Source organism: Monodon monoceros, unplaced genomic scaffold (genome assembly GCF_005190385.1).
Source record: "Monodon monoceros isolate NGI ecotype Baffin Bay Population unplaced genomic scaffold, NGI_Narwhal_1 Super_Scaffold_12, whole genome shotgun sequence".
NCBI classification, from domain to species: Eukaryota; Metazoa; Chordata; class Mammalia; order Artiodactyla; family Monodontidae; genus Monodon; species Monodon monoceros.
Window position 1 is genome coordinate 60,731,550 of NW_021703768.1, and position 23,689 is coordinate 60,755,238.

The window sequence follows — 23,689 nt, forward strand, 5'->3', positions numbered from 1 at the left end:
AAATCCTACCGTAACTTTCTAGTATAACGTCCTATAGTTTAGTATTAGTATTACCTGCTACCTTTTAAAGTCTTAATATGTGCCAGATACTCTTCTATATGCTTTATACATAATAAGTCATTAAAGTGCAAGGAACTGGGGACTCCTCTCTGCTTTTAATAATATATTAACATATAGTTTTGTGGGGGGGGTGTTTCTTCTTCTCACTTTCCTTCAGACAAATCCTTTGTACCTCGCTAAGCTGATTTTCCAGATGCCACAGAACAAGTCAACTAAATTTATGGATACTGTTATTTTCACCCTATACAATTACGCTTCCAATCAACGGGAAGAATATCTACTCCTCAAGCTTTTTAAAACTGCTCTGGAGGAAGAAATAAAGTATGTATATAAGTATATATGTAAAAATACCAATACCTTTTGTTAGTGGTGGCTATCTCTGATTTACTAAAGTAATTTTAAAGTTATTCTTATAAGTTATTTATACATATTAAAATTATCAAATTTCTTGAGAAATTGCCACATCATCATAGATATATTCAGGTACAGCTTTCTCCCAGCAGTGATATCTTTTCTAATGCTAAGTTCACTCTTGATTTTGCAAGTATACAAAGCTCTTTGAAAGTCAGTGAGGGCTTCCCTGGTGGCACAGTGGTTAAGAATCCTCCTGCCAATGCAGGGGACATGGGTTCAAGCCCTGGTCCGGGATCCTGCATACTGTGGAGCAGCTACGCCTGTGCGCCACAACTGCTGAGCCTGCACTCTAGAGCCCGCGAGCCACAACTACTAAAGCCCATGCACCTCGTGCTCTGCGACAAGAGAAGCCACCGCAATGAGAAGCCTGTGCACCGCAACGAAGAGTAGCCCCCGCTCACTGCAACTAGAGAAACCTCGCGCGCAGCAACGAAGACCCAATGCAGCCAAAAATAAATAAATAAAATAAATAAATTTATATTAAGAAAAAGTCAGTGTGAAAACCTAATTAAAATTATGTGAGTAGTAAAGCCATAAACAGATGAGGATAATGATCTCTGCTAAATAGTTTTTCCTTCTTACTGGAATTTAAGCTGCTACTAATTTATTTTTTACTCAGTTAATGTAAAAAATGTGTAGGCAGCTATAATGAATTGGGGGGGGGGAACCCATGAGAAATGCCCTTAGCCAACTAGATGGATCTTAACTGTCTTCCTTACTTCTGGATCCCTTAAGCGATGCTAATCCTATAGGTCTCTGAAGCTATTAGCCAGGCACCTCTGCCCTCACGCTGTCTATAAGGCAGCATGAGAAATAGGATTCATGAGAAATAGCAATGCTATGTAGTAGAATAAGGTAAGTACTAAATGAATGATAAGCACAGTGTAACAGATCAGAGGGATGGAAAGAAAAGTGCCAATACAGTCAATCGATAAAGATTGTATGGAAGAGGAAGGAGTTGACCCAAAACCTTGAAGAATATCTACAGTTTTTATAAAAAGAAATGGAAAAGGGAAATAAGGCACTCTGGTGCTAGAAACGGTATGGGCCAAGGGGCAAGAAAGAAAGTAGATTAGTCTAGCCAAGAGGTGACTTAATTAGTGACCACCAGGAAAGTAAGATTGGGCCAGATCATGGGAGACATTGAGTATAGGCCCGAGTGCTGAGGCTCTTTTTACTTTCTGGGAAGGTGTGCAAGGTTTTTGACGTGACCACATTGAGTTTTTAGAAGATTGATCTATCTGCTAGCCACATATGAACAGGATGAATTGGAGCTACACAGTTCAGGGAAATGGGGGGGGGCATGCATAGGAAAAAGGCACAGATTAGATTTTCAACACTGAGTTTGAGTTTTAGGTGTAGAACATGTGGGTGAAATATTTCCAATATCCAGCAGAATACTGGAATTTCAAGGCTAACTCCCAGGAAAGAGACAGGGAGCATCCTAACTTGTATACCGTCACCCAGTATTATTATTAGTCTAGGTCCATTTTTAGTTCATTCCTGCCTTCTAGATTGGAATTAAAGCTGAGAAATTATTTTTAGGCCCTTAAATTTCTTGAATAAGTCATCTTACAAATGATAGCTTCCTTTTTTTTTTAATAAAAATAATAAACGGGGGATTCTGAGACCCACATTATTAATGGACACTCAGTCTTCCAATAGCCCTGATAAATTAGAATCAGGACATGCATTGTAGATCCTGCTCTACAGACCCTGTTACCACTGCAAACCTTTAGCCAGATAGGTCAGGCATGTTGTCTAGTGATGGAGGCAGATAGAATGGTCATACTTAGAGAGAAAGCTTTGCCTTAACTTCCCACAAGTTTCAGACTCAGAGGTTGTATTACAAAAGACAGCATGTGGGCCATGTCCACCAAAAGTCTCCTTTGGCTCAGGTGTGCTCACCAAATAAAGACGGGAGATAGCTTCCTTTTAAATCACACCGTCTTTGATCTTCAATGGAGAAAAATACAGCCCCCCAAAGCCCTTGCCCGCCAGAGAGAATATACACTGTTTAAAACTCTATGCATAGAGGCAAACCATTTTGTTTGGTCTGGGCCTTTTTTAGATCAAAGGTGGACCAGGTCCAGGACATAGTTACTGGGAACCCTACAGTCATCAAGATGGTCGTCAGCTTCAACAGAGGTGCCCGTGGACAGAACACACTGCGCCAGCTTCTGGCTCCGGTGGTGAAAGAGATCATCGATGACAAATCCCTGATCATCAACACAAGCCCCGTCGAGGTGTACAAGGCCTGGGTGAACCAACTAGAAACACAGACTGGAGAAGCCAGGTAGCAAAGCCTGGGCAGTGGTGGTTTTCAGTTGTGTTTTATGATCATTTTTATGTGTATATTTATACATACTCTTAAGCTCTGTTAAGCTCTGTTAAAAGAACAAAATTCACTGTGCAAAGTCGATTTTCAATCTAAGATGTTGTTACCTCCCTTAACGTACCCAGGCAGGCCACATTCTTGGACTCCTACTCATCTTAGCGGTACATGGTATTTTCAGATTTCGGTACCAGTTGATTCCCAAAGCCACAATTTCTGTAGTTCTCTCCCTTCGTTTTTCTTTGTTGTTTCTAAACCCAGGCCTAGACCTAGACATAGACCTCTTCACCTTATTACCAAGTGAGTAACTTGAACATGTAGGCCTCAACAAGCCGGGTGGGATTGGCTTATTCTAGGTAGCGGTCTGTTGATCCAAGCAATCCCAGCTTTTAATTTCCTGCAAAAGGATGCCATGTGAAATCATTAAGATATGCACAGAGAATTACATGGGTGGTTGTCACAGTACTGTTTGTAATCACAAAAGTTGGGGAAGGTCAAAATATTTTAGCTTTGGGGAATCTGTTAAATAAATGTTTATATAACATAATCGAGTAGTAAGTAACTATTTGGAATGGTGCTATAGAAATATATTTGTTGCCTGGGTAAACTGTTCATAACATAGTTCTTGGTTGTAGTTTGGTACAGTGACTCATTTTCTGTATCAAAAAAAAATATGCACGTATATACACACACGTAAGATCTATATGGCTTGTGTATAGACACGAACTGCATTACACCCATATACACACATGCGTAGCAGAGGACCAGAAAGTTATACACTAAAATAAGGAAAAGTAGTTGTCTCTGGGGTCAGTATTGTTTTCTTGTTGGCTTATATGCAAATTTTTCTGTAAAGAACATACTGCTCTTTATCATTTAAAAGAGAGAGGGGGGGAGAGAGAGAGAAAGATAGCTGGGTCTACGTTACCTGGGTCTGCCTGTTATTTTGCCAGAAGAGCCCAGATGGAGAGCCTGGAGTCACCCTGCTGTTCTGGTGGCAGAGGGTTCCATGTGGGTTCTCCCCTGCCCCAAGCAAACATTTTATCATTGGAGTTGGTGGGCAAACTCTACTTCACGATACAAAGCTTGATGGTAGAACCAATGTGGCAAGGATACACGTGCTCTTACCTGAGCCCCCAATTAATCGGAAGCCCTCGTTGTGGTTTCAGCAACCTGCCTTACGATGTGACCACAGAACAAGCTCTGACATACCCGGAAGTGAAAAACAAACTGGAGGCATCCATCGAGAACCTGAGAAGGGTCACCGACAAAGTCCTGAGTTCTATCATTTCTTCCCTTGATCTACTGCCGTAAGTTGTATATGTAGCAGCTTTAACTTTCTTCGCTAGAAGTTCTTGAAATACTATGTAAAATAAACCCCTGTAGTGAAGATAGGCGTTTTCCTCATATTGCATTTACTAGTTTAAAAGTTTGCCAACATTTGCACTTTAAATTCATAACTGTTCTCCAAAGAGGGAACAGTACAAAACAGCGCTCAAGTACGATCATCCATGGCGGTCCTGTGATTCCGTCACCATCTCATTTTGTGTTTAATTTTTAGGAAAACTGCTTGGCTTTAGTTGACTGGAACAATTGCTGTGTGTTTCTTCCTCACTTAGCCTTTTTCCATTATTTTCTTTTGTCATCTGTTTTCCATGTAGTTATGGATTGAGGTATATAGCCAAAGTACTGAAGAATTCGATCCGTGAGAAATTTCCCGATGCAACGGAAGATGAGCTATTAAAGGTAGATTTTCAAGGGTGATCTCACCATAGCTTCTCTTGGGGGTAGGAGCCAAAATTACCAACACACCATTTTGTAAAATTTTTCCCCTTGTACGACTTTTTTTTTTTTTTTTGCGGTACGCGGGCCTCTCACTGTTGTGGCCTCTCCCGTTGCGGAGCATAGGCTCCGGACGCGCAGGCCCAGTGGCCATGGTTCACGGGCCTAGCCGCTCTGCGGCATGTGGGATCTTCCCGGACCGGGGCACGAACCCGTGTCCCCTGCATCGGCAGGCGGACTCTCAACCACTGCGCCACCAGGGAAGCCCTGTATGACTTTTTATAATAAGCTACAAGTCTTCTATTCTAATGGCTCTCAAGATTATTGTTATGAGGTTAGTTGGGAGCTCTTATACATTATTGAGGCTCTTTATATTAGAGAATTTGGGGGGGGGGGCAGTAGCATATTTTCACCAAAAATAATTTTGTTAACTATATTAATAATGTGTGATTATATTCACTACCTTTACTTAACTCCTTGTTAAGATTCAGATCAGAGAACGATTTGCTGTCTTGGGAAATGTCAGTTAATATTAACTTTTAAAAAACCCTCCAAACTCTTGAGTTTTCTCTCTCAAAAATAGTCTTTTCTTCTACATCACTCCAGATTGTTGGAAATCTCCTGTACTATCGGTACATGAACCCAGCCATCGTCGCCCCAGACGGCTTTGATATCATCGACATGACAGCCGGAGGTCAGATAAATTCCGACCAGAGGAGAAACTTGGGATCAGTGGCCAAGGTCCTTCAGCATGCAGCCTCCAACAAGCTCTTTGAAGGAGAAAATGAGCATCTCTCATCTATGAACAATTATTTATCAGAGACGTATCAGGAGTTCAGGTGAGAGGTATCGTTACCTTTGGAGAAACTTGCAGGATGGTGGGCAAGAGGAATGTGTGTTCTGTGCCCAGAGCTGGGCTTGGGGGCAGGAACCTCAGGGCGCTGCATGCATTTCTTGTACTGCTTGTTGCTGTGGGGAAAGAGGAGGGAGTCCAAGCAGGCGGGATTACTTCTGTCTGGTGTTCCCCGTCCCCCCACCACCCCCAGTGCCCCTGTTACATTGAGTCATCCCCATGTGTATGATTTCTGCTCCTGACAAGAAGAAATATTTAATCTTCTTGGTACGCTATAGGCTTGTAGTACTTAGAATTAAAGAAATCAAAATAGCTAACTTCTGCTTTTCTGAACTTAAAAAGAGGGTATCATTTTGTCCATTCAGGAAAAGCTTGCCTTTATCTGCATCAAACAATAGTAGGAAACTGAGTATTTGGTTTGGGATGGTTGGGAGAATCCAGCTTCTATGTTTGTTGAGGATTGTGTGTGAATATGTTCTGTTCTGTTCTCGAACATCTCTCAAATATGCATGTAAGACTTAAGTCTATTGACTTTATAAGCTCTCCAAATTGTATCGTTAATCATTCCACGGGGATACGGGAGGAGGACTGAATCTAGCAGGAAGGTTCACTCACCCTGAAGCTCTCTGAGGAAGCACGTTCATCTTGGCGTTCACTTTCTCTTTTCTGCCATTCAGCCAGTCATACAAGTATGACATCTATGTGGCCTCTTTCATGCCTCACTTGGAAAATGATAATTTCCCATTCTTCAGTTTTCCTCTAGATTAGTGATTTATCTGTTGACAAAGGTAGTTCATGATCATTCCTCTCTTTATGGAATTTGTGGCCTCTTGTGAGAAATTTTCCCCAAATCCTCTTACTATGGGAAGTCTTAATTTTCTCAAGCTGCTAATTTTAGGTCTCCTCACTGACTAAAAAAGTAACATCCATTCCTTGCAAATCCTTGTCTGCTATTAGAACCTCTTTTTGCTTCCTTAATTCTCAGATTATTCCTACCAAACATCTAAGTTTCCAACTCTTCTTCATTTAAAAGGAAATAAAACCAAAAGCCTCCCCTCATCTCTTAAATTCATCTTTTTTTTTTTTTTTTTCTCTTCCGCTCCTATTAATCCTTTGTGTTCCTCAGCAACCATGAAAAGTTACAACCAAAAAAGTGCAGAAAGACCAGTTGTCACGTGGGAGCATGGCTGCCTGCCATTTACCCCGCCCCGGCCTTGGGGTGGGAAGGCACAGGTCTTTCTGGTGTACAAGCCTTGGGTGCCCTTAGGAGATACACCAAGGATAATTTCAGGCATATGAAACATTTGCAAATTTATAGAATAAGATATCGACTCTACCTGTGCAAAGAATCCCTCCTAAACCATCATCGCAGCACACCTGGCTCTTCTCCATCTCTCTGTTGAAATTTGCTGTAGCTTAAAATAGCAGACTTTTTAGAGTCTGAGCACTGGTGGAAGGGAGCCTTGTATGTATCTGTGTGTCTGGTCTTAACAGCCTTTCCAGCCAGCAACTGTTGTCTGGATCAACTAAGAGTAGAGTAGGCTTAACTTGAATTTTTGTCAAATTGGTAACAGAAACTCTGAAAGGGTGTTGAAATCCCCAGGAGTTTGTGCCAATTAAAGTAGCAAATTTGACTAATTGCTTTATGGATTGTTTTCTCTACAAAGACTTGATTCTTAGATCAGGGAACATCAGTACTGCCATTTTTGTGTAGATTTCAGGGGGCATTTTTAAAATCGTATTTTTTAAATGACCTGCCCATAGTTTGATTACCTTGGGTCAGTCACAGGGCCTGAGGCCCTAAATGCTCTGTCTGTTCCTTTCTGAGGACCTGGGTCCAACATCCGGAAACATGGACTCGGCTTCGAGGTCCAGAGCCAGCCTTGGAAGGTGCTGGAACAGGTGCCCTGAGGTGTACAGTAGAAAACCAAGCACAAGCCATCACTGAAGATTTCCTCACCATTTTATTCACAAATTTGACTCTGTCTTAAGACTTTTGGTTTTTTTTCCTTTTTTAGGAAATATTTCAAAGAAGCATGTAATGTCCCTGAACCAGAAGAAAAGTTTAATATGGATAAATACACAGATGTGGTGACAGTCAGCAAACCAGTCATTTATATTTCAATTGAAGAAATCATCAGCACGCATTCAGTAAGAGAGGTTGGAGGAGGGTCTTAGCAATGGACACGGGGTTCAGACACCTGCTCTTGGAAATGTTTAGTTTCTACAGGGTGTTACTGTAAGCATGTGCTCCTACTTACGTCCTCAACCTAAAAAATACTTGAATTATTTATTCCCTGACCCTTATGCATTGACTAATCTCCTCTTCCCGAACAGGAAAAGTCTACCTTTGACATGATACACGTATTCCCTGACTCTTGTGCCTTAGGAAAACTCCTTCTCTCAAGCAAGGAAAGTTTACTTCTTCCGTGATCCAGTTACAGTCAGGTGGTGAATGTGTAGTTTAAGCCCCGAGCCCGGGCAGCCCTGATATTTTCTCCACCCACCAGGGCCACACTGCCTGGACCCCAGAGTCGGTCTCTCCCCCTTTCAAGAATTCTCTTCGCATTTCCAGTAATTTTCTGGGAAAAGGAGAATGCTCCCTCTCTTCTAATGTTTGGACATAAAGAGGGAGGGGATAAACAGGCGTATCCAGGTTGGGGAAAAGAAGACATACACCCCACACCCCAGCAATAGCCGCCTACAAAGAATCGCTTCTGTTGTTCTGGAAAACCCCACTTCTTAGAACCAGGCACTGTCGGTCTGCTGTGTCATAATGTCTCCCTCTGGTTCACGTGCAGACATCACCACCATCAACCATTAGCCTGTATTAGGTGCATTTTGAGGGCAGGGCAGTTTTCTCGGCATGGTGAGGGTCTTTGTTTGCTTAAGACCAGAGCTTATTTCCTGAACCAGCTAGGTTCTTAAAGCATAACCTTTTCAAGAACAGTTCTGGACATGACTACTCCAAGCTAAGTCCTGAGGACATGCGAGAAATCCGCCCAAGAGCTCCAGAATCAGAACCTGCATTCTCCCAAGATCCCAGGTGACTCAGATACACACTGAAGCTCAAGAAGCCCTGGTTAAGGATGCACCCAGCTTCAAATGATACACGCAACTGGCGGAAAGCACGACAAATACACACCTCTTAAAGGGCCAGCCCTTCCCCCCACCAAACCAGATATACTAACAAGTAGCAAAATTGGCTGCTCAAAATTTCAGTCTTCATATTAAACTCTTCTAAGTAACTAAACCTTAAATATGGGTTGGAAAGAAAGATTGAATCAACTTTTGATTTCCCTCTTTCAGGGTTGGGACAGGGAACCTCCTTGACATTTGCAACAAGCTCTCCATCAGTGTTTTGAGTGACCCTAAACAAAAGCAGATCTGAATGACCAGCTGAGGGCGTGAGTGGGTTGATTAAATAAAGAGGCTATACTTGTTTTCCCTATACATAAACACCCCAAATCACCAAGCAAACACATCTAGTATATGCAGCACTTGCAAAAATAGTTTTCTAACGAACAAGTAGACTTATTCATATTTGAGCCACGACGCATTTATCTATTTTTTTATGGCAAATTTTTCATCTCAAAAAGATGTCCACACATTGGCTGCACATGTGCTGAGGGCAATAGCCACATGCAGGAAAAGTGAGAGATTCTTTCCCAAGGAGAGCTGAGAGACAATGTTACTGTATTAATTTAGACTGTTACTCTTCAAAGAGAAATAGTCTGTTCCTTTCGTCAGCAAGAGTTGAAAACAGAATCCAATCCTGGGAAACATAACTCGTAACCAGTTTGGAATTCCATCATGTGTGATGTCGGAAGCAGATGTAATAACGTGGGAGAAGTGTAATTGCAGGGAAAGACTGTCCTTGTTTACTGTCTGTCTCAAGTGAGGAGGTGTCCACATGCAGACACAAGCACGGCAGTAGCATGACTTGCCACGCCTGTGTCCACATACTTGTCCCTTGTTCTCTAAGGAACATGTAGAACATCAGCTCTTTAAGGAGACATTTTCAGGAAATTTTGATGTTCTGTCATTATCAGAATAAAGAGTAGAAGCTGGCTGCCTAAATCATCCCTTCCAGAGACAGCAGCCCATCAGTTGTCCCATCTCTTCAGAGAACTAGAACATAAATGTATCCATCTTGCTTATTTTGTTCTTGTCTCTGACTTACCTTACCCCAAAATATCCTGTGTACTACTTCCAAATTTCACCGTGTCTTTCTGTCATCTGTGTTACTTATATAACATCTTGCTTTAAATCTAACCATAGTAGAAAAACTAGCATGTCTTACAGTGGACAGAACTTTAAAAGTAGTTGAATATAGTTGCTTCCTTGAAGCTATGCATCTGAGGCCCCCTCTCCCTTTCTTAAAAACCCAATTTGTAAGTATCAGGGAATGTTAGGGAAAATTCAGCATTAAACAGATAACTCTCTCCTTCACTAATCTTAAAGATTAAAAGAGAATGGAAAAGGAAGTAATCAAGGCAGTGTTGTACCGGCATAAGGATAGACATACCAGTCAATGAGATAGAACTGAGAGTCTAGAAATCTTCAAATCTGTGGTCAATTTGTTTTTGACAAGGGACTAAAACAGTTCAGTGGGCAAAGAATAGTCTTTTCAACAAATGGTTCTGGGACAACTAGAAATCCGCATGCCAAGAATGAAGTTGGACCCTTTCCTTCCACCCTATACAAAAATGAACTCGAAATGGATCAGAGACCTAAATATAAGAGCTGAAATTATAAAACTCTTAGAAGAAAACATAGGAGGAAATCTTTGTGGCCTTGGCAGTGGTTTCTTAGATATGACACCAAATGTACAAGCCACAAAAGGAAAAAAAACGAAAACAAAAAAACAGATAAATTGGACCTCCTCAAAGTTGGAAACTTTTGTGCTGTAAACATTGCCATCAAGAAAAGACAACCAAGGGAATGAGAGAAAATAATTGCAGATAATGTATCTGTTAAAGGACTTGGATCCAGAATACATAAAGAAAACCCACAACTCCATGGTGAGATAAATAATCTGATCTAAAAATGGACAACTGTACATCAAATGACACAATGAACACAGTGAAAAGGCAACCTACAGAATGGAAGAAATATTTGCAAATCATATACTGTATCTGATAAAGGGTTAATATCCAGAATATGTAAAGAATTCTCACAATTTGACAACAACAAAAAACAGCCCAATTTTAAAATGAGCTACAGACGTGAATAGACATTTCTCCAAAGAAGATATAGAAATGGCTGGCAAGCACATGAAAAGATGCTCAACATCACTAATGACTAGGGAAATCCAAATCAAAACCACAATGATTTTGCCTCATTGTATAATAGAGACAGCCTATAAATCTATCATTTGGTTTGGAAAAAGAAAAAAATAAAAACATGAGATACCATCTTACACCCATTATGGCGGCTACTATAAAAACAAAAACAGGGCTTCCCTGGTGGCGCAGTGGTTGAGAGTCCACCTGCCGATGCAGGGGACACGGCTTCGTGCCCCAGTCCGGGAAGATCCCACATGCCGCGGAGTGGCTGGGCCCGTGAGCCATGGCCGCTGAGCCTGTGCGTCCGGAACCTGTGCTCCGCAACGGGAGAGGCCACAACAGTGAGAGGCCCGCGTACCAAAAAAAAAAAAAAAAAAAAAATGGTTAAGATGATAGATTTTATGATGTGTATTTTACTACAGTTAAAAATAAAAACATAAAAATAAAATTTTTAAATGGGCAAGCGATCTGAATAGAGATTTCTCCAAGGAAAATATACAATAGCCAATAAGCACATGAAAAGATGCTCATCATTATTGGTCATCAGGGAATGCACATCAAAACCAAAATGCGATAACTTCACGCCCACTAGGATAGCTAGAATTAAAAAGTCAGGTAATAATAAACGTTGGCAAGGATGTAGAATGACTGAAACTCTCATATACTGCTGGTGGAGATGCAAAATGGTGCAGCCACTTAGGAAATCAGTTTGGCAATTCCTAAATGTTAAACAGAGTTACTATGTGATGAAGCAATTCCTAGGTATGGGCTCAAGAAAAATGAAAACATGTGCACACAAAAACTGGTCCATGAATGTTCACAGCAGCATATTCATAATAGCCAAAAACTGGAAACAAATGTCCATCAAAAGATGAATGAATGAAGTGCGATATATCCACATAATGGAAAAATTTTTCAGGGATAAAGAGGAACAAGTGCATGCTACAACCTGGATGAACCTTGAAACCATCATGCTCAGTGAGAGAAACCAGTCACAAAAGGACACACATTGTATGAGTCCACTCATGTGAAGCAACCGGAACAGCTATATCTATAGAGACAGAAAGTACATTAATGGCTTCCAGGAGGAAGGGGTAATACTGGGGAGTGACAGCTAATGGGTACACAGTTTCTTTTAAGGTGATGAAAATATTCTGAAATTAGATAGTGGTGATGGTTACACAAGTCTTTGCATATACTAAAAACCATCGTTATCATAGGTTTTAAATGTGTGGATGTGATGGTGTGTTAATTGTATCTCAATAAAGCTGTTGAGAGAAAAGAGATTAAAAATGAAAAAGACTAATTTTATTATATGATTCAGTGTTTTGTAAGTTAGCTACTCAAAACAACTAAAATTAGATTTCCCATCACCAGGGATACCAGTCCCACACTTTGGAAACATTGTTTTAATTTAACTCTAAATGAAAACAAGAGCAGCTGTGTTTTCATAGCTGTGCCCCCAGAGTTACTATGTTTCCTCTAAGACCTGGCAAACACCCAGCAGTGTTCCCCTTAATCCATTTTTGGAATTCTGAAAGGAAGAACCAACTGGTACATCTAGGTCTCAGGCCAAGGAATCATATGGGCATTTCTGCTATCCATACCCATGAAAGATCTTCAATGCCAGACAGATTGAAATAGCTAATTGTGGTGATTTGAAAAAATATATAGTGTTTGATTACTGAATAATTTTTCTCTGAAGAGTTATGGAAATGTCCTTACAGTTTGCTACCATATTAGCCAAGAGACTTGTGTGTTGTTCTAGACTCTTTCCCCAACTTTGACTTTTTTTTCCTCTTTTTTATTGATGTGTCGTTGATTTACAATGCTGTGTTAGTTTCAGGTGTACAGAAAAGTGATTCAGACTACTATGTGTGTAGTCTTTCAGATTCTTTTCCCTTATAGGTTATTACGAAATATTGAGTATAGTTCCCTGTGCTGTACAGTAGGTCCTTATTGGTTATCTATTTTATATATAGTAGTGTGTATGTGTTAATCCAAAACTCCTAATTTATCCCTCAACTTTGACTTTTGTATAAACATGGAGGGAGCACAGGGTTTAGGTGGAAGAAGGCTGCCTCTTGGCAGATCTTGCAAGATCTTGCTGAAAGAGTGTTTATGAACACCTTTCACAAAACTACAGTTTCTCGATGAAGAGTGGGCACTTGCCTCTAAGATAAAATGCAAGCTGTGTCTCTCTGTGATCTCTAATTTTAATATATGTCAGACTTGTATTTAAGGTTCAAACAATATCAGAAAAAAGTTATGAAAAACTGGGAAGGGAACTATGTAAATATGGTAGCCATTGAGAACTGACTTTTATTTTTGTATGTGTGTTGCTTTCTATATAAAGCTCCTGTTGGAACACCAGGATGCAATTGCCCCTGAAAAAAATGACTTACTGAATGAACTTTTGGAATTGCTGGGAGAGGTACCTAATGTGGAATCTTTCCTTGGTAAGGGCTTCTTCCCTCTGGTTTGTATTTGATTGGTTGGTTGGATGGTTGGTTGGTTTTCCTATCCTAGATCAAAAAATCTTTATAATTTAATACTTAAGTTTATTTAAAGGATAACTACACTAGCCCCTTCCTACATGAAGGATTCTGTAATTCTTAGTGTGCTAGATTATCAAACAATTTGATACTCTTGAAGCTCTAGATACATCAAAAACGATTTGTCAACCATAAAGAAAGAAAAAGAGTGAAATTTATTAGACATTCCTTGCTATGTTCTCCAATGGTGTCTTTTATTAACAGTTCTCTCTTTTAGTAATTTTTTTCAGATTTCGAATATTGATGTCCTATGCTATTTTAATGTTTAATTCCGAGATTTTTTTAAGTGTATTGGAATGTGTTTTTTTTTTTTTTTGCGGTACGCGAGCCTCTCACTGCTGTGGCCTCTCCCGTTGCGGAGCACAGGCTCCGGACGCCCAGGCTCAGCGGCCATGGCTCACGGGCCCAGCCGCTCCACGGCATGTGAGATCTTCCCGAACCGGGGCACGAACCCGTGAACCCTGCATCGGCAGGCGGACTCTCAACCACTGCACCACCAGGGAAGCCCTGGAATGTGTTTTCTTCTCAGGACCATGATCTCCTGTTCAACTACCGAGCCCATGTTTCCTACAGAACCTTTATCTTACATTGTTGATGCCACTGTCACAATCAGTGAATTGGAAAAATAACAATATTTTATTCTACAGGGGAAGGAGCTGTTGACCCCAGTGACCCTGACAAGGTAAACACACTAAGTCAACTTGCAAAGACTGAGATTTCCCTTTTCCTGACCAGCAAGTACGACATAGGAGATGGTGAAGCTATAGATGGCCAAAGCCTCATGATCAAGTAAGTTTGGAGCTTAAAGAGCACATGTCTCCAATTATGCATCTTAAACCATGCAAATTCAAATAAGGCTAATTCCTCAAATAATCCATTTTAAAATATCTAAATATTGAAATACATTATGTTTATCCATCAAACATCTAACTAAGGAATAGTAGACTCTTTGTAATTTAAGAGGGAACTAAATATCATGATACTTTCTTAAAGCCTATCTTGTTTTTTAGTTTTCCTTGTAGTAATTTGATTCCTTTCCTTTAAGAAATGATTAACTCAGCTGGTGAAAGGCCTCACGTAGCTGAAAGGAAATATCTGTTTCAGTGGTCAAAAGAATAGTCAAGGAAATACCTTGAACCTAATTTATTTTCTGGTATAAAATGTTAACGTAAAAGGCACACACGATAAGACATAATGCTATTATCTGATTTATTAAACACCTTGCCTATTAAACTAAGCCTGGATATCTTGACCAACTTTGACTTTATTTATACCCAATTTCTTGTTCTCAAAGATTTCAAGCGAAGCTTTCACACTTTTAATTAATACTGTACTTTTTCCGTCAAGGCCTCGTGGACATTCCACATCAGTCCTTTACATACAGGGTAAGAAAGAATGATCCATCACCATAAATCGAGACGCCTTAAACCAAAGCCAGGTGCTCACCAAACAATACAGTTTTTAAGAACTAATATAACCAAAAGGATTCGCATTAACACGTTAGAACAGTTGTACGTTGGGGTGAGGTGGAGAATGGAAATGGGAAATGGGGAGAAAAGGAAATAAATAAGTATTTAAATAATACTTCACACATGACTTCCACGGTACAGGCCCTGAATTCTGAGGTTGTTTTAATTTGCTACAAGACCTTTCTGTTCTGCCACTGACATGCTTTGGACAGTACTCATTTCTAGTTGACTTTTTCCAGATATTCAATGCCATGAAAATGGAAAAAAAAAAAAAAAAACTTAGTGTGCTATGTTGGAATATGTACATATGTGCTTCTTCTACTAGGCTTGTTTATTTTGTGCTCCGATTATCTCTAAGGATCTGTTTGTTCACGTAGCCAAATACTTGAGTATCTACTCTGTGTCCATGGCACTGGGCTTGAGGCTGAGGACACAGCGGTGAGCAAGCCATTAAGGGTCCCTGCCTTCCGGGGGTCTGCAGTCTGATGGAGAGCACAGCTCACCTGAGGGACGCAGGACTCCTACACAAACTTGGCTTCATAAGAGTTGAGGGCAGTTCCTTTAAACTACTGATGATGAAGTCAGATTGCACTTGCAGAGACAGCTCAGGACAGGGCAACAGAAAAAAGGGGGAAAACTGTGGAAGCTGCTCCCTGGGTTCCTCTGAGCATGTGCCAATTACAAAGGTAACTGGAAATACAGATCCTATGGTTCCACCATGCAAATTAAATTAGGCCAGTTATCCTGTGATCTCATAAGCTTTGTCCTTTAGAAGTAACAGGAAGAAATTTTTTCATAATTAATTTTGTCTGTTACTTGAGCACCATTTTCTAGATGCAGTCAACTCAAATGTCTGCATTAATGAATGGAGATCATGATTTGGGTAGTCTAAAATATCAAATAGTCTGAACATCGTGTATATTTATACTTATTTCTGAATCTGAGTCTCCGTGGTTCTGTGAATTTTTGGAGTGCACATTTCAAAAGCAAAACCATGAAAGTCAGGTGTGTGGGGCAGCAATGCATCTTAGCCAGGAAGGCCTGGTGCATTGTCCTACTTGCCTCAGCCCTTGTGTGGCTCCCTCCCCACTGTATGCTAGAAAAAAGTACTGTCTACTTCTTTAATCACCATTCCAAGTAGAGCCAGACAGTGGTTTTATTTATTTGCTTACTTACTCTTGTATTTTGTAGTAAAATACACACAACATAAAATTTACCAATCTAACCTTTTAAAGTATACAATTCAGTGGCACTTAGTACGTCCAGAATGTTGTGCAAGCACCACAACTATCTAGTTCCAGAACATTGTTATCACCCCAAAAGTAACCCTGTATTCATTAAGCAGTCATTCCCCAATGACCCTGGGGCATCGTTTCTGCTTTCTGTCTCTATGAACTTGCCTATTCTGGAAATATCATATAATGGAATCATACAATATGTGGCCTTTTGTGTCTGGCTTCTCTTATTCAGCATATTTTTGGCTGAATAACATTCCATTGTATGGACATACCACATTTATCTTGGACATTTGGGTTGTTGCTACCTTTTGGCTATAGTGAATAGTACTACTGTAAACATTTATATACATCTTTTTACTTGAATACTGTTTTCAGTTCTTTTGGGTATACACCTAGGAGTGGAATTGCTGGGTCATATGGTAATTCTGTTTTGAGGAACTGCCAGACCTTTTTTCCACAGTGGCTACACCATTTTATATTCCTACCAACAAAGTATGAGAGTTTCAATTTTTCCATAATTCACCAAAATTTATTTTCTGTTTTGTTTATTTTGTTGTCATAGCCATCCTAGTGGGTATGTAGTATCTCATTGTGGTTTTGATTTGCATTTCCCTAATGATTAATAATGTTTCCCTAATGATTAATAATTAATAATGTTTCCATGTGCTTGTCAGCCTGTCTTCTTTGTAGAAATGTCTATTCAAGTCTTTTGCCCATTCTTTAGTTGGATTGTTTGTCTTTTTGTTGCAGAGTTGTAAGAGTTCTTTATATGTTCTGGATGGTAAACCCCTATCAGATATGTGATTTGCAAATATTTTCACCCCTTCTATGGGTTGTCTTTTTATTATTGAAGTATAGTTGATTTACAATGTTATGTTAATTACTGCTGTACAGCAAAGTAATTCAGTTATATATATACATTCTTCTTTTTAATATATTTTTTCCATTACGGTTTATCATAGGCTATTGAATATAGTTCTTTATGCTATACAGTAGGACCTTGTTGTTTATCCATTCTATATATTAAAGCTTATATCTGCTCCCAACCTCCCACTCCATCCCTCCGCCAGCCCCACCACCACCCCCCTCCGGCCACCACCAGTCTGTTCTCTATGTCTGTGATTCTGTTTCTGTTTCATAGATAGGTTCATTTGTGTCATGTTTTAGATTCCAAATATAAGTGATATCATATGGTATTTGTCTTTCTCTTTCTGACTTATGTCACTTAGTATAATAATCTCTAGTTGTATCCATGTTGCTGCAAATGGCATTATTTCAGGGCTGTCTTTTTATTCTCTTGGTAATATCCTTTTCTGTAGAACAGTTTTTTAACCTAATGAAATGCAGTTTATCTATTTTTTGTTGTTGTTTCTTGTGCTTTTGGTGTCATAAGAATTCATTGTTCAATTCAAGATCATGAGGATTTACTCTTGTGTTTTTTTCTAAAGTGTTCTATAGTTTCAGCTTTTATACTTAGGTCTGTGATCCCTTTTGAGCTAATTTTTGTGTATGGTGGAAGGTCGGGGTCCAACGTTATTATTTTGCATGTGGATGCCCAGTTTTCCACAACAATTTCTTAAAGAGACTATTCTTTCTCCATTAGGTGGTCTAGACACTCTTGTCAAAAGCCAGTCTACCATACATGTATGGTTTTCTAGACTCTAAATTCTATTCTATTGATCTATATGCCTATCCTTATGCTAGTACCACACTGCATTTATCACTGTAGCTTTGTAGTAAGTTTTGAAGTTGGGAAGTATGAGTCTTCCAAGTTGTTCTTTTTCAAGATTCTTTTGGCTACTTGGGGTTCCTTGCAATTCCATGTGAACTGTAGGATCAACTTTTCCATTTATATAAAAAAGACTATTGGGCCAATGTTTTAATAGATTCAATAATTTACTGCTTTCATAGGCCTCTGGGGTCTAGAAAGCCTTCCTCTGGGCATACTTCAAGATCCTGCTGTTAGCAGAGCCCTTCACTAAGCAGCCCAGTGGATCATCGTGGATAACAACTTGAAATGAAGACTGACCAAGTAGCCTTCCCCAAAAGTGGAATTTGGGTATTGCCCAAAACAGTCAGTAGAGTTCGCTCCATGATGTTAGGCTAGTCTTACTTCCAAATACATTATACCTTAAGTATATATTTCAAAATCTTGATACTAACAGATAATTATAAAATGTGTCATTGACAAGGAGCTTGGAGACCACCTAGTCTGAGTCTTTATCTCTGAGGTGAGAAAATTAAATTCTAAAATTATGGGAAGCGAGTAGATGGGCACTGACATGCTTTAAATTCATAGGCCATTGATGTTCCATTGATAGACGCTTGGAAATACTGATTCGAAAACTCTTATGGGGATGACTTTCTTCCAAGCAATAAACCAAATTCCTAACTCAAACATAAAATATAGTTCTTGAGACTCTTCATTAGAGAACCAAATTTAACTGAAATCAGACTGTGCCTTTCAGAAGTTACTAAGTAGTAGACAGTCATGGAATGCAGAGCTGTTGGGGATAAAAATAACTGGCTTTTCTCTATCAAAAAACTATTTTGCCTCCTTGTTAAATAGGTTGTGTTTTTAACTTTCAAAATGCCCCCCTTATTATTAATTACAAAATCACTAGCTTTGCAGTGATGAGTAATTCATCTTCATGAGGGTCCCTGAATAAGGCACTGTTAATCCTTTAATTGCATGCTAGTTTCATAATTCTTAATAATTAGATGAGGATGAAGATGGTAATAATACCAAACACCTGTGTAGTGCTTACCATGTACCAGGGACTGTCCTATGGATATGGATATAGATAATAACAGATAACATGTATAACATAACAACATCCATGAGTCATATAATACTCTCAGCAACTCCAAGAGGTAGAGGTTATTACCTGGGTTTTATGTAAGAGAAAACTAGGCACAGAACAGACAAAAACCCTTTCCTGGTAGTATAGTTAGTAAGTGGGGCATAGGTTCAAATCCAGACAGTCTTAAATCTTTCTGGGCCTACACTCTTTTTTTTTTTTTTAATTTATTTATTTATTTATTTTTTGTGGGGGAGTGGGTAAAGTACATTTATTTTCTTCTATAGGTGTTTCTTTTTCAAAAAAAAACAAGGAAAAGGAGTAAAAGCTCCAGCACCCAATGTCCACTGGGCTTTAGTCCATGGGGAGGAGGTGCCCCACGTGCCTGGCCCCTAGGCTGACCCCACCCAGGGCGGAGGAGTGCCGCAGCTTCAACAGGGTGAAGCTGGAGAAGGAGTTCTGAGCCTGGATCTCTCTCTCCTGGGTCAGCACCAACAGGAAACCTTCCCTCAGCAGCTCCCAGCTCTTCCACACAGAGCCCACACACGGGATGGGAAGTGGGCCTACACTCTTGATCACAAGGTTTTACAACTTGAGGGCAAGGTCACTGTCCTTTGCACTCTTAGGGATCATAGAATAAACAATAAGAATGATAGCAGAGCAGTTATTGTATACCTGATGCTGGGGCATTGCTTCCCAGGCCACAGAGAAGGAATGACACAGAGTAAGGGACATGAAGGCACATGGTGGAATAGGAAGAAACATTCTATTTCTGTTTCCCTTCCATATCTTTATGGAATAGGGAGCCTCGGTTTGGGCTATTGCCATTATTGCTAATACTACCAAGCATGGTGGTATTAAAAGGACAAACGAACAAAAGAGCCTGGTTGAGGAGTCCTAGGGAGACCTGGGATTACAGCCCCAATCTCACACATTAGCCGTTGGACTCAGCAAATCACTTCCCCATTTGTTTCCTCATCCATCAAATGGAGAAGAGGGGAGATGATGGGAAAGGGAGGACTCTGGGGAGTAAATGAAGTCACACAGTGACACCTTATAAATTATAAAGAACTGCACAATTGAAAATCTCTCTCGGGCTTCCTTGATGGTGCAGTGGTTAAGAATCTGCCTGCCAACGCAGGGGACACGGGTTCGAGCCCTGGTCCAGGAAGATCCCACATGCCGTGGAGCACCTAGGCCCGTGTGCCACAACTACTGAGCCTGTGCTCTAGAGCCCGCAAGCCGCAACTACTGAAGCCTGCGAGCCACAACTACTGAAGCCCACATGCCTAGAGCCTGTGCTCTGCAACAAGAGAAGCCACTGCAATGAGAAGCCCGTGCGCCACAAAGAAGAGTAGCCCCCGCTTGCCGCAACTAGAGAAAGCCCACGCGCAGCAACAAAGACCCAGTGCAGCTAAAAATAGTAAAAACTAAAAAAGAAGAAAAGAAAATCTCTCTCATTATAACTTATGATTCAACTTATAGTATGTGATCCTTTTGGCCTTTATTAAGCTTGCTTTTCTATGAAAGTATGTGTGTAAGTAGAAGGCATTATAGATGGCTTTTATTCATACTTAGCTGCCTGAGTGCTTTAGTTGTCATCTCTTAAGAATTTTTTTCCTATCACATAATTCAGTTTAGGCATCCATCATCCCAGTTGCAAGATTTTCTTGCTTGTAGTCCAAGCTGGCAGTAAATGAGCAATAAATGGCTAAGGAGATATTCAAGGTCTGGTGATAAAAATGTATAATCATGTTATTAGAATTTTAAACAATTGGAATTTTTTTTTTTTTTTTTTTTTTGAGGTACGCGAGCCTCTCACTGTTGTGGCCTCTCCCGTTGCAGAGCACAGGCTCCGGACGCTCAGGCTCAGCGGCCATGGCTCACGGGCCCAGCCGCTCCGCGGCATGTGGGATCTTCCCAGCCCGGGGCACGAACCCGTGTCCCCTGCATCGGCAGGTGGACTCTCAACCACTGCGCCACCAGGGAAGCCCTGGAAATATTTTTTAGCTTCTACAAGCACCAATTCCTTTTCAACCTTGGGCACACTGTAAGGCAGATGGCAGAGAGGGAGGCTCAGGAATGGTCCTGGTCAGAATGTGATAACAGACACCCTTTGAGTGCAATGGCCAAACCTGAGGGACCACACCAGTTTACAAGCACCAGGCGGTCTCATTCATTGACCATGGGATTTGAGCAGAGCTGTGATGAAGAAACTCCCACGTGTATTTCTTTTTTTAACTTTCCTAATTCAGGGAGGGTGGCAGAGTTTGACCAGCCTGTCTTACCTATTATATGAACAGCCATGGGGCCAAAACTTGAACCAGTTGATTTATGCTGGTCAGACCATATCTAGAATATTGTGTTTGCATTAAGGTGGGGAGGGGACATGTCTTAAAGTCATTGGCAAACTGAAACGTGAGCAGGACTGGAAACTCTCTCTAACTCCTATTGTGAAGAGGTTTCAGGAACTGAGGGGTTTCACTTGGAAAAAAGAGAAGAGGGGACGTAGACACAATGCTGGCACTCTGCAGGTTGTTGAGGGGCTGATGAGGAAGGGGAAATCGACTTGTTTCCTGCAACTCCAGGAAATAGGATGTGACCTTCTATAACGATTGAACCTCTTAGGTCTTAGCTGACTCATTTGTAAAATCAGGGATTGGACTGTTGCCCAAGGTCCCCCTCGGTGCTGATGTCCTGTGACTCACTGGATCCAGTGAGTGGACCATACTGGAAGGCAGGCCTCTCAGAGTGCGCTTCCCATTTAAGAATGGGCTGTTCCAGTGCTGTGCTCGCCAACAGAGATTTAATGTCAGCCACACAGTTACTTTTAAATTTTCTAGAAGCCACATTTTTAAAAGAAACAGGTGAAATTAATTCTAATATATTTATTTACCCCAATATATCTAAAATGTTGTCATTTCAATATGGAATCAGTGTAAAAAAATTGTTAATGATACATGGTACATTCCTTTTTTCATACTGAGCCTTCCAAATCTGGTGTGTGTTTTGCCCTTAATGCTTATCTCAGTTTGGACCAGCCATGTCTCAAGTGCCCACTGGCCACCTGCTGACCAGTGGATGCCATCTTGGGCAGCACAGCTTAATGACCATGTGAGTGCTGACCACACGTCAGACCCTAGAGAGAGGCTTTACGTGCATCTTTCACTCAGTCCTGAGAGATTCCCATTACATAAATGGAAAAAAAAAACCCACTATAGGGACTGTATAATTTGCACAAGTCCACACACCTAGTAAGCAACAGGAACCCTGATTCAACCTTAGATCTGTCTGACTCAGTGTTCTTAACCATTAGGCATACCATAGGGTGAGGTACTGAATTCCCTGTCATGAAACTGGATGGTTATTTACATGTAAGATGTCTGGGGTAGAACTTTGGCAGTGGGTTCCAGTAGAGGCCTGACATAAAGTAGAATTTCAAGAGAAAGGCTGTGTGAGCAGTTTGTCCTCCAGCCACTCCTGAACAAATAAACATTCTTTGTCCCTAGCAGGGCATACTTGAGTGACCTTGGTCATTTTGGTCATCAGATAGTGTCTCTGAAGAGTCGAGCTGGGAGTTTCCTGGAAGCATATATCATCAGTCATTCCTAGAATATTAGTTCAAATAAGAGACAGTCACTGTATTTACATTTGTTAAAATCACCCAGAGCTTTTATTTTTAACTCGATGTTCCAGCTTAATGCATTTATAATGATGATTGGAGGAGGGAGTTGTGTGGGACAGAAAGGATAGATACTTGGCTCTCTAAGCCTCAGGAACAGGGCCGTCTCCCACGTGGCTGTAATGAGCTGTGTGCCCACCTCTGACTCTTGGGGGAGCATTTCTCTGTGCATTCCCAGACAGCCTGTAAATCCCCAACAGCAAAGGGTCACGGGCCAGAGGAAATGGTTGTGATCATTCTTCTCATACAGACTTGAAATAAATCAGAAAGGAGAAAAATAATGGTTACAGATGGTTTATTGGATTTTATCCTGTTTGCAAAAATAATATATCTGGAATTCTCTTTAAAGTTTCCTCTTGTCCTTTGGGAGCAGTCGCCCCAATGCTTCAAAACATAAACGATGTTTTATTTTCATTTTCCAATTTTCATGCCATGTGAACATTTTCTGCTGTAGTTGAGGAAGAAATTCATCATCCAGTGATACCATGTAATGCCTTGGAAAGAACTGAGGTTCAACGCAATGAGAGTGAAACTTCAGACGTTGTTGGTTAGACCTGTTTGTAATTTAAGGCAACTTCTGTTTATGTTCCCCCCCACTTTTTTTTTTGAAGGGACTCGATGTCCAATAATGTTCCCACTTATGTAAAAGGGAGCACACTTGACCGTTTGCCTTTTATGTTAAAATCTTTTTACATAGTTCCATAACCTGATCTTTAATTAGTAAAGGGTGGCTGATTACCCTAAAGAACACATATGAAAAAATAGATGGTTTTAGCACTAACAGAGGGGTTTTCCAGCTTTTGTTACCGAGCAGCTCTTCAGTTCTCTCCCACCCGATGGGTTCGTCCCGCCACCAGACCTGAGGCTCCCAAACACCCATCCGCCTGGCTTCTGTGTCATCCAGCAGCCAAAGCCTCCACAGCCCACACAGGACTTGGGCTCCCACTGGCCTTCACAGTGTTTCATAACCTTCTCAGAGCAGGAAAGCTAACAGCTTCTCTGGCTTCTAAAGGCTTAGGATGTTTTCAACAGGCTCAGAAGTTTAAATGTTACTCAAGTTAGGAAAGGGGGACCTTTCCTGCACCCTCCACAGTCACGGGCCAAATTATCCTTCCTTCTCGTCAAAAAGTAGTCTCAGTCTAAAAAGAAGAACAGGTACTTAGATAAGGAATCTCATGACATACTTGTGCCCATGATACTGACACTATAATC

General features: G+C 40.7%; 1 protein-coding gene across 4 annotated transcripts in view; it reads left to right on the forward strand.

The window, feature by feature from the left end:
- The window catches only part of IQGAP2 (IQ motif containing GTPase activating protein 2), a 284,603-nt gene that overhangs the window by 248,176 nt on the left and 12,738 nt on the right, over positions 1-23,689 (forward strand). For all 4 annotated transcript variants that reach the window (XM_029216538.1, XM_029216541.1, XM_029216540.1 and 1 more), the window contains 8 exons: positions 218-381; positions 2,546-2,770; positions 3,979-4,119; positions 4,471-4,555; positions 5,198-5,430; positions 7,463-7,595; positions 13,089-13,191; positions 13,935-14,076. In XM_029216538.1, coding sequence (XP_029072371.1) covers positions 218-381; positions 2,546-2,770; positions 3,979-4,119; positions 4,471-4,555; positions 5,198-5,430; positions 7,463-7,595; positions 13,089-13,191; positions 13,935-14,076 — 1,226 coding nt within the window. The remainder of the gene's footprint in view (positions 1-217; positions 382-2,545; positions 2,771-3,978; positions 4,120-4,470; positions 4,556-5,197; positions 5,431-7,462; positions 7,596-13,088; positions 13,192-13,934; positions 14,077-23,689) is intronic.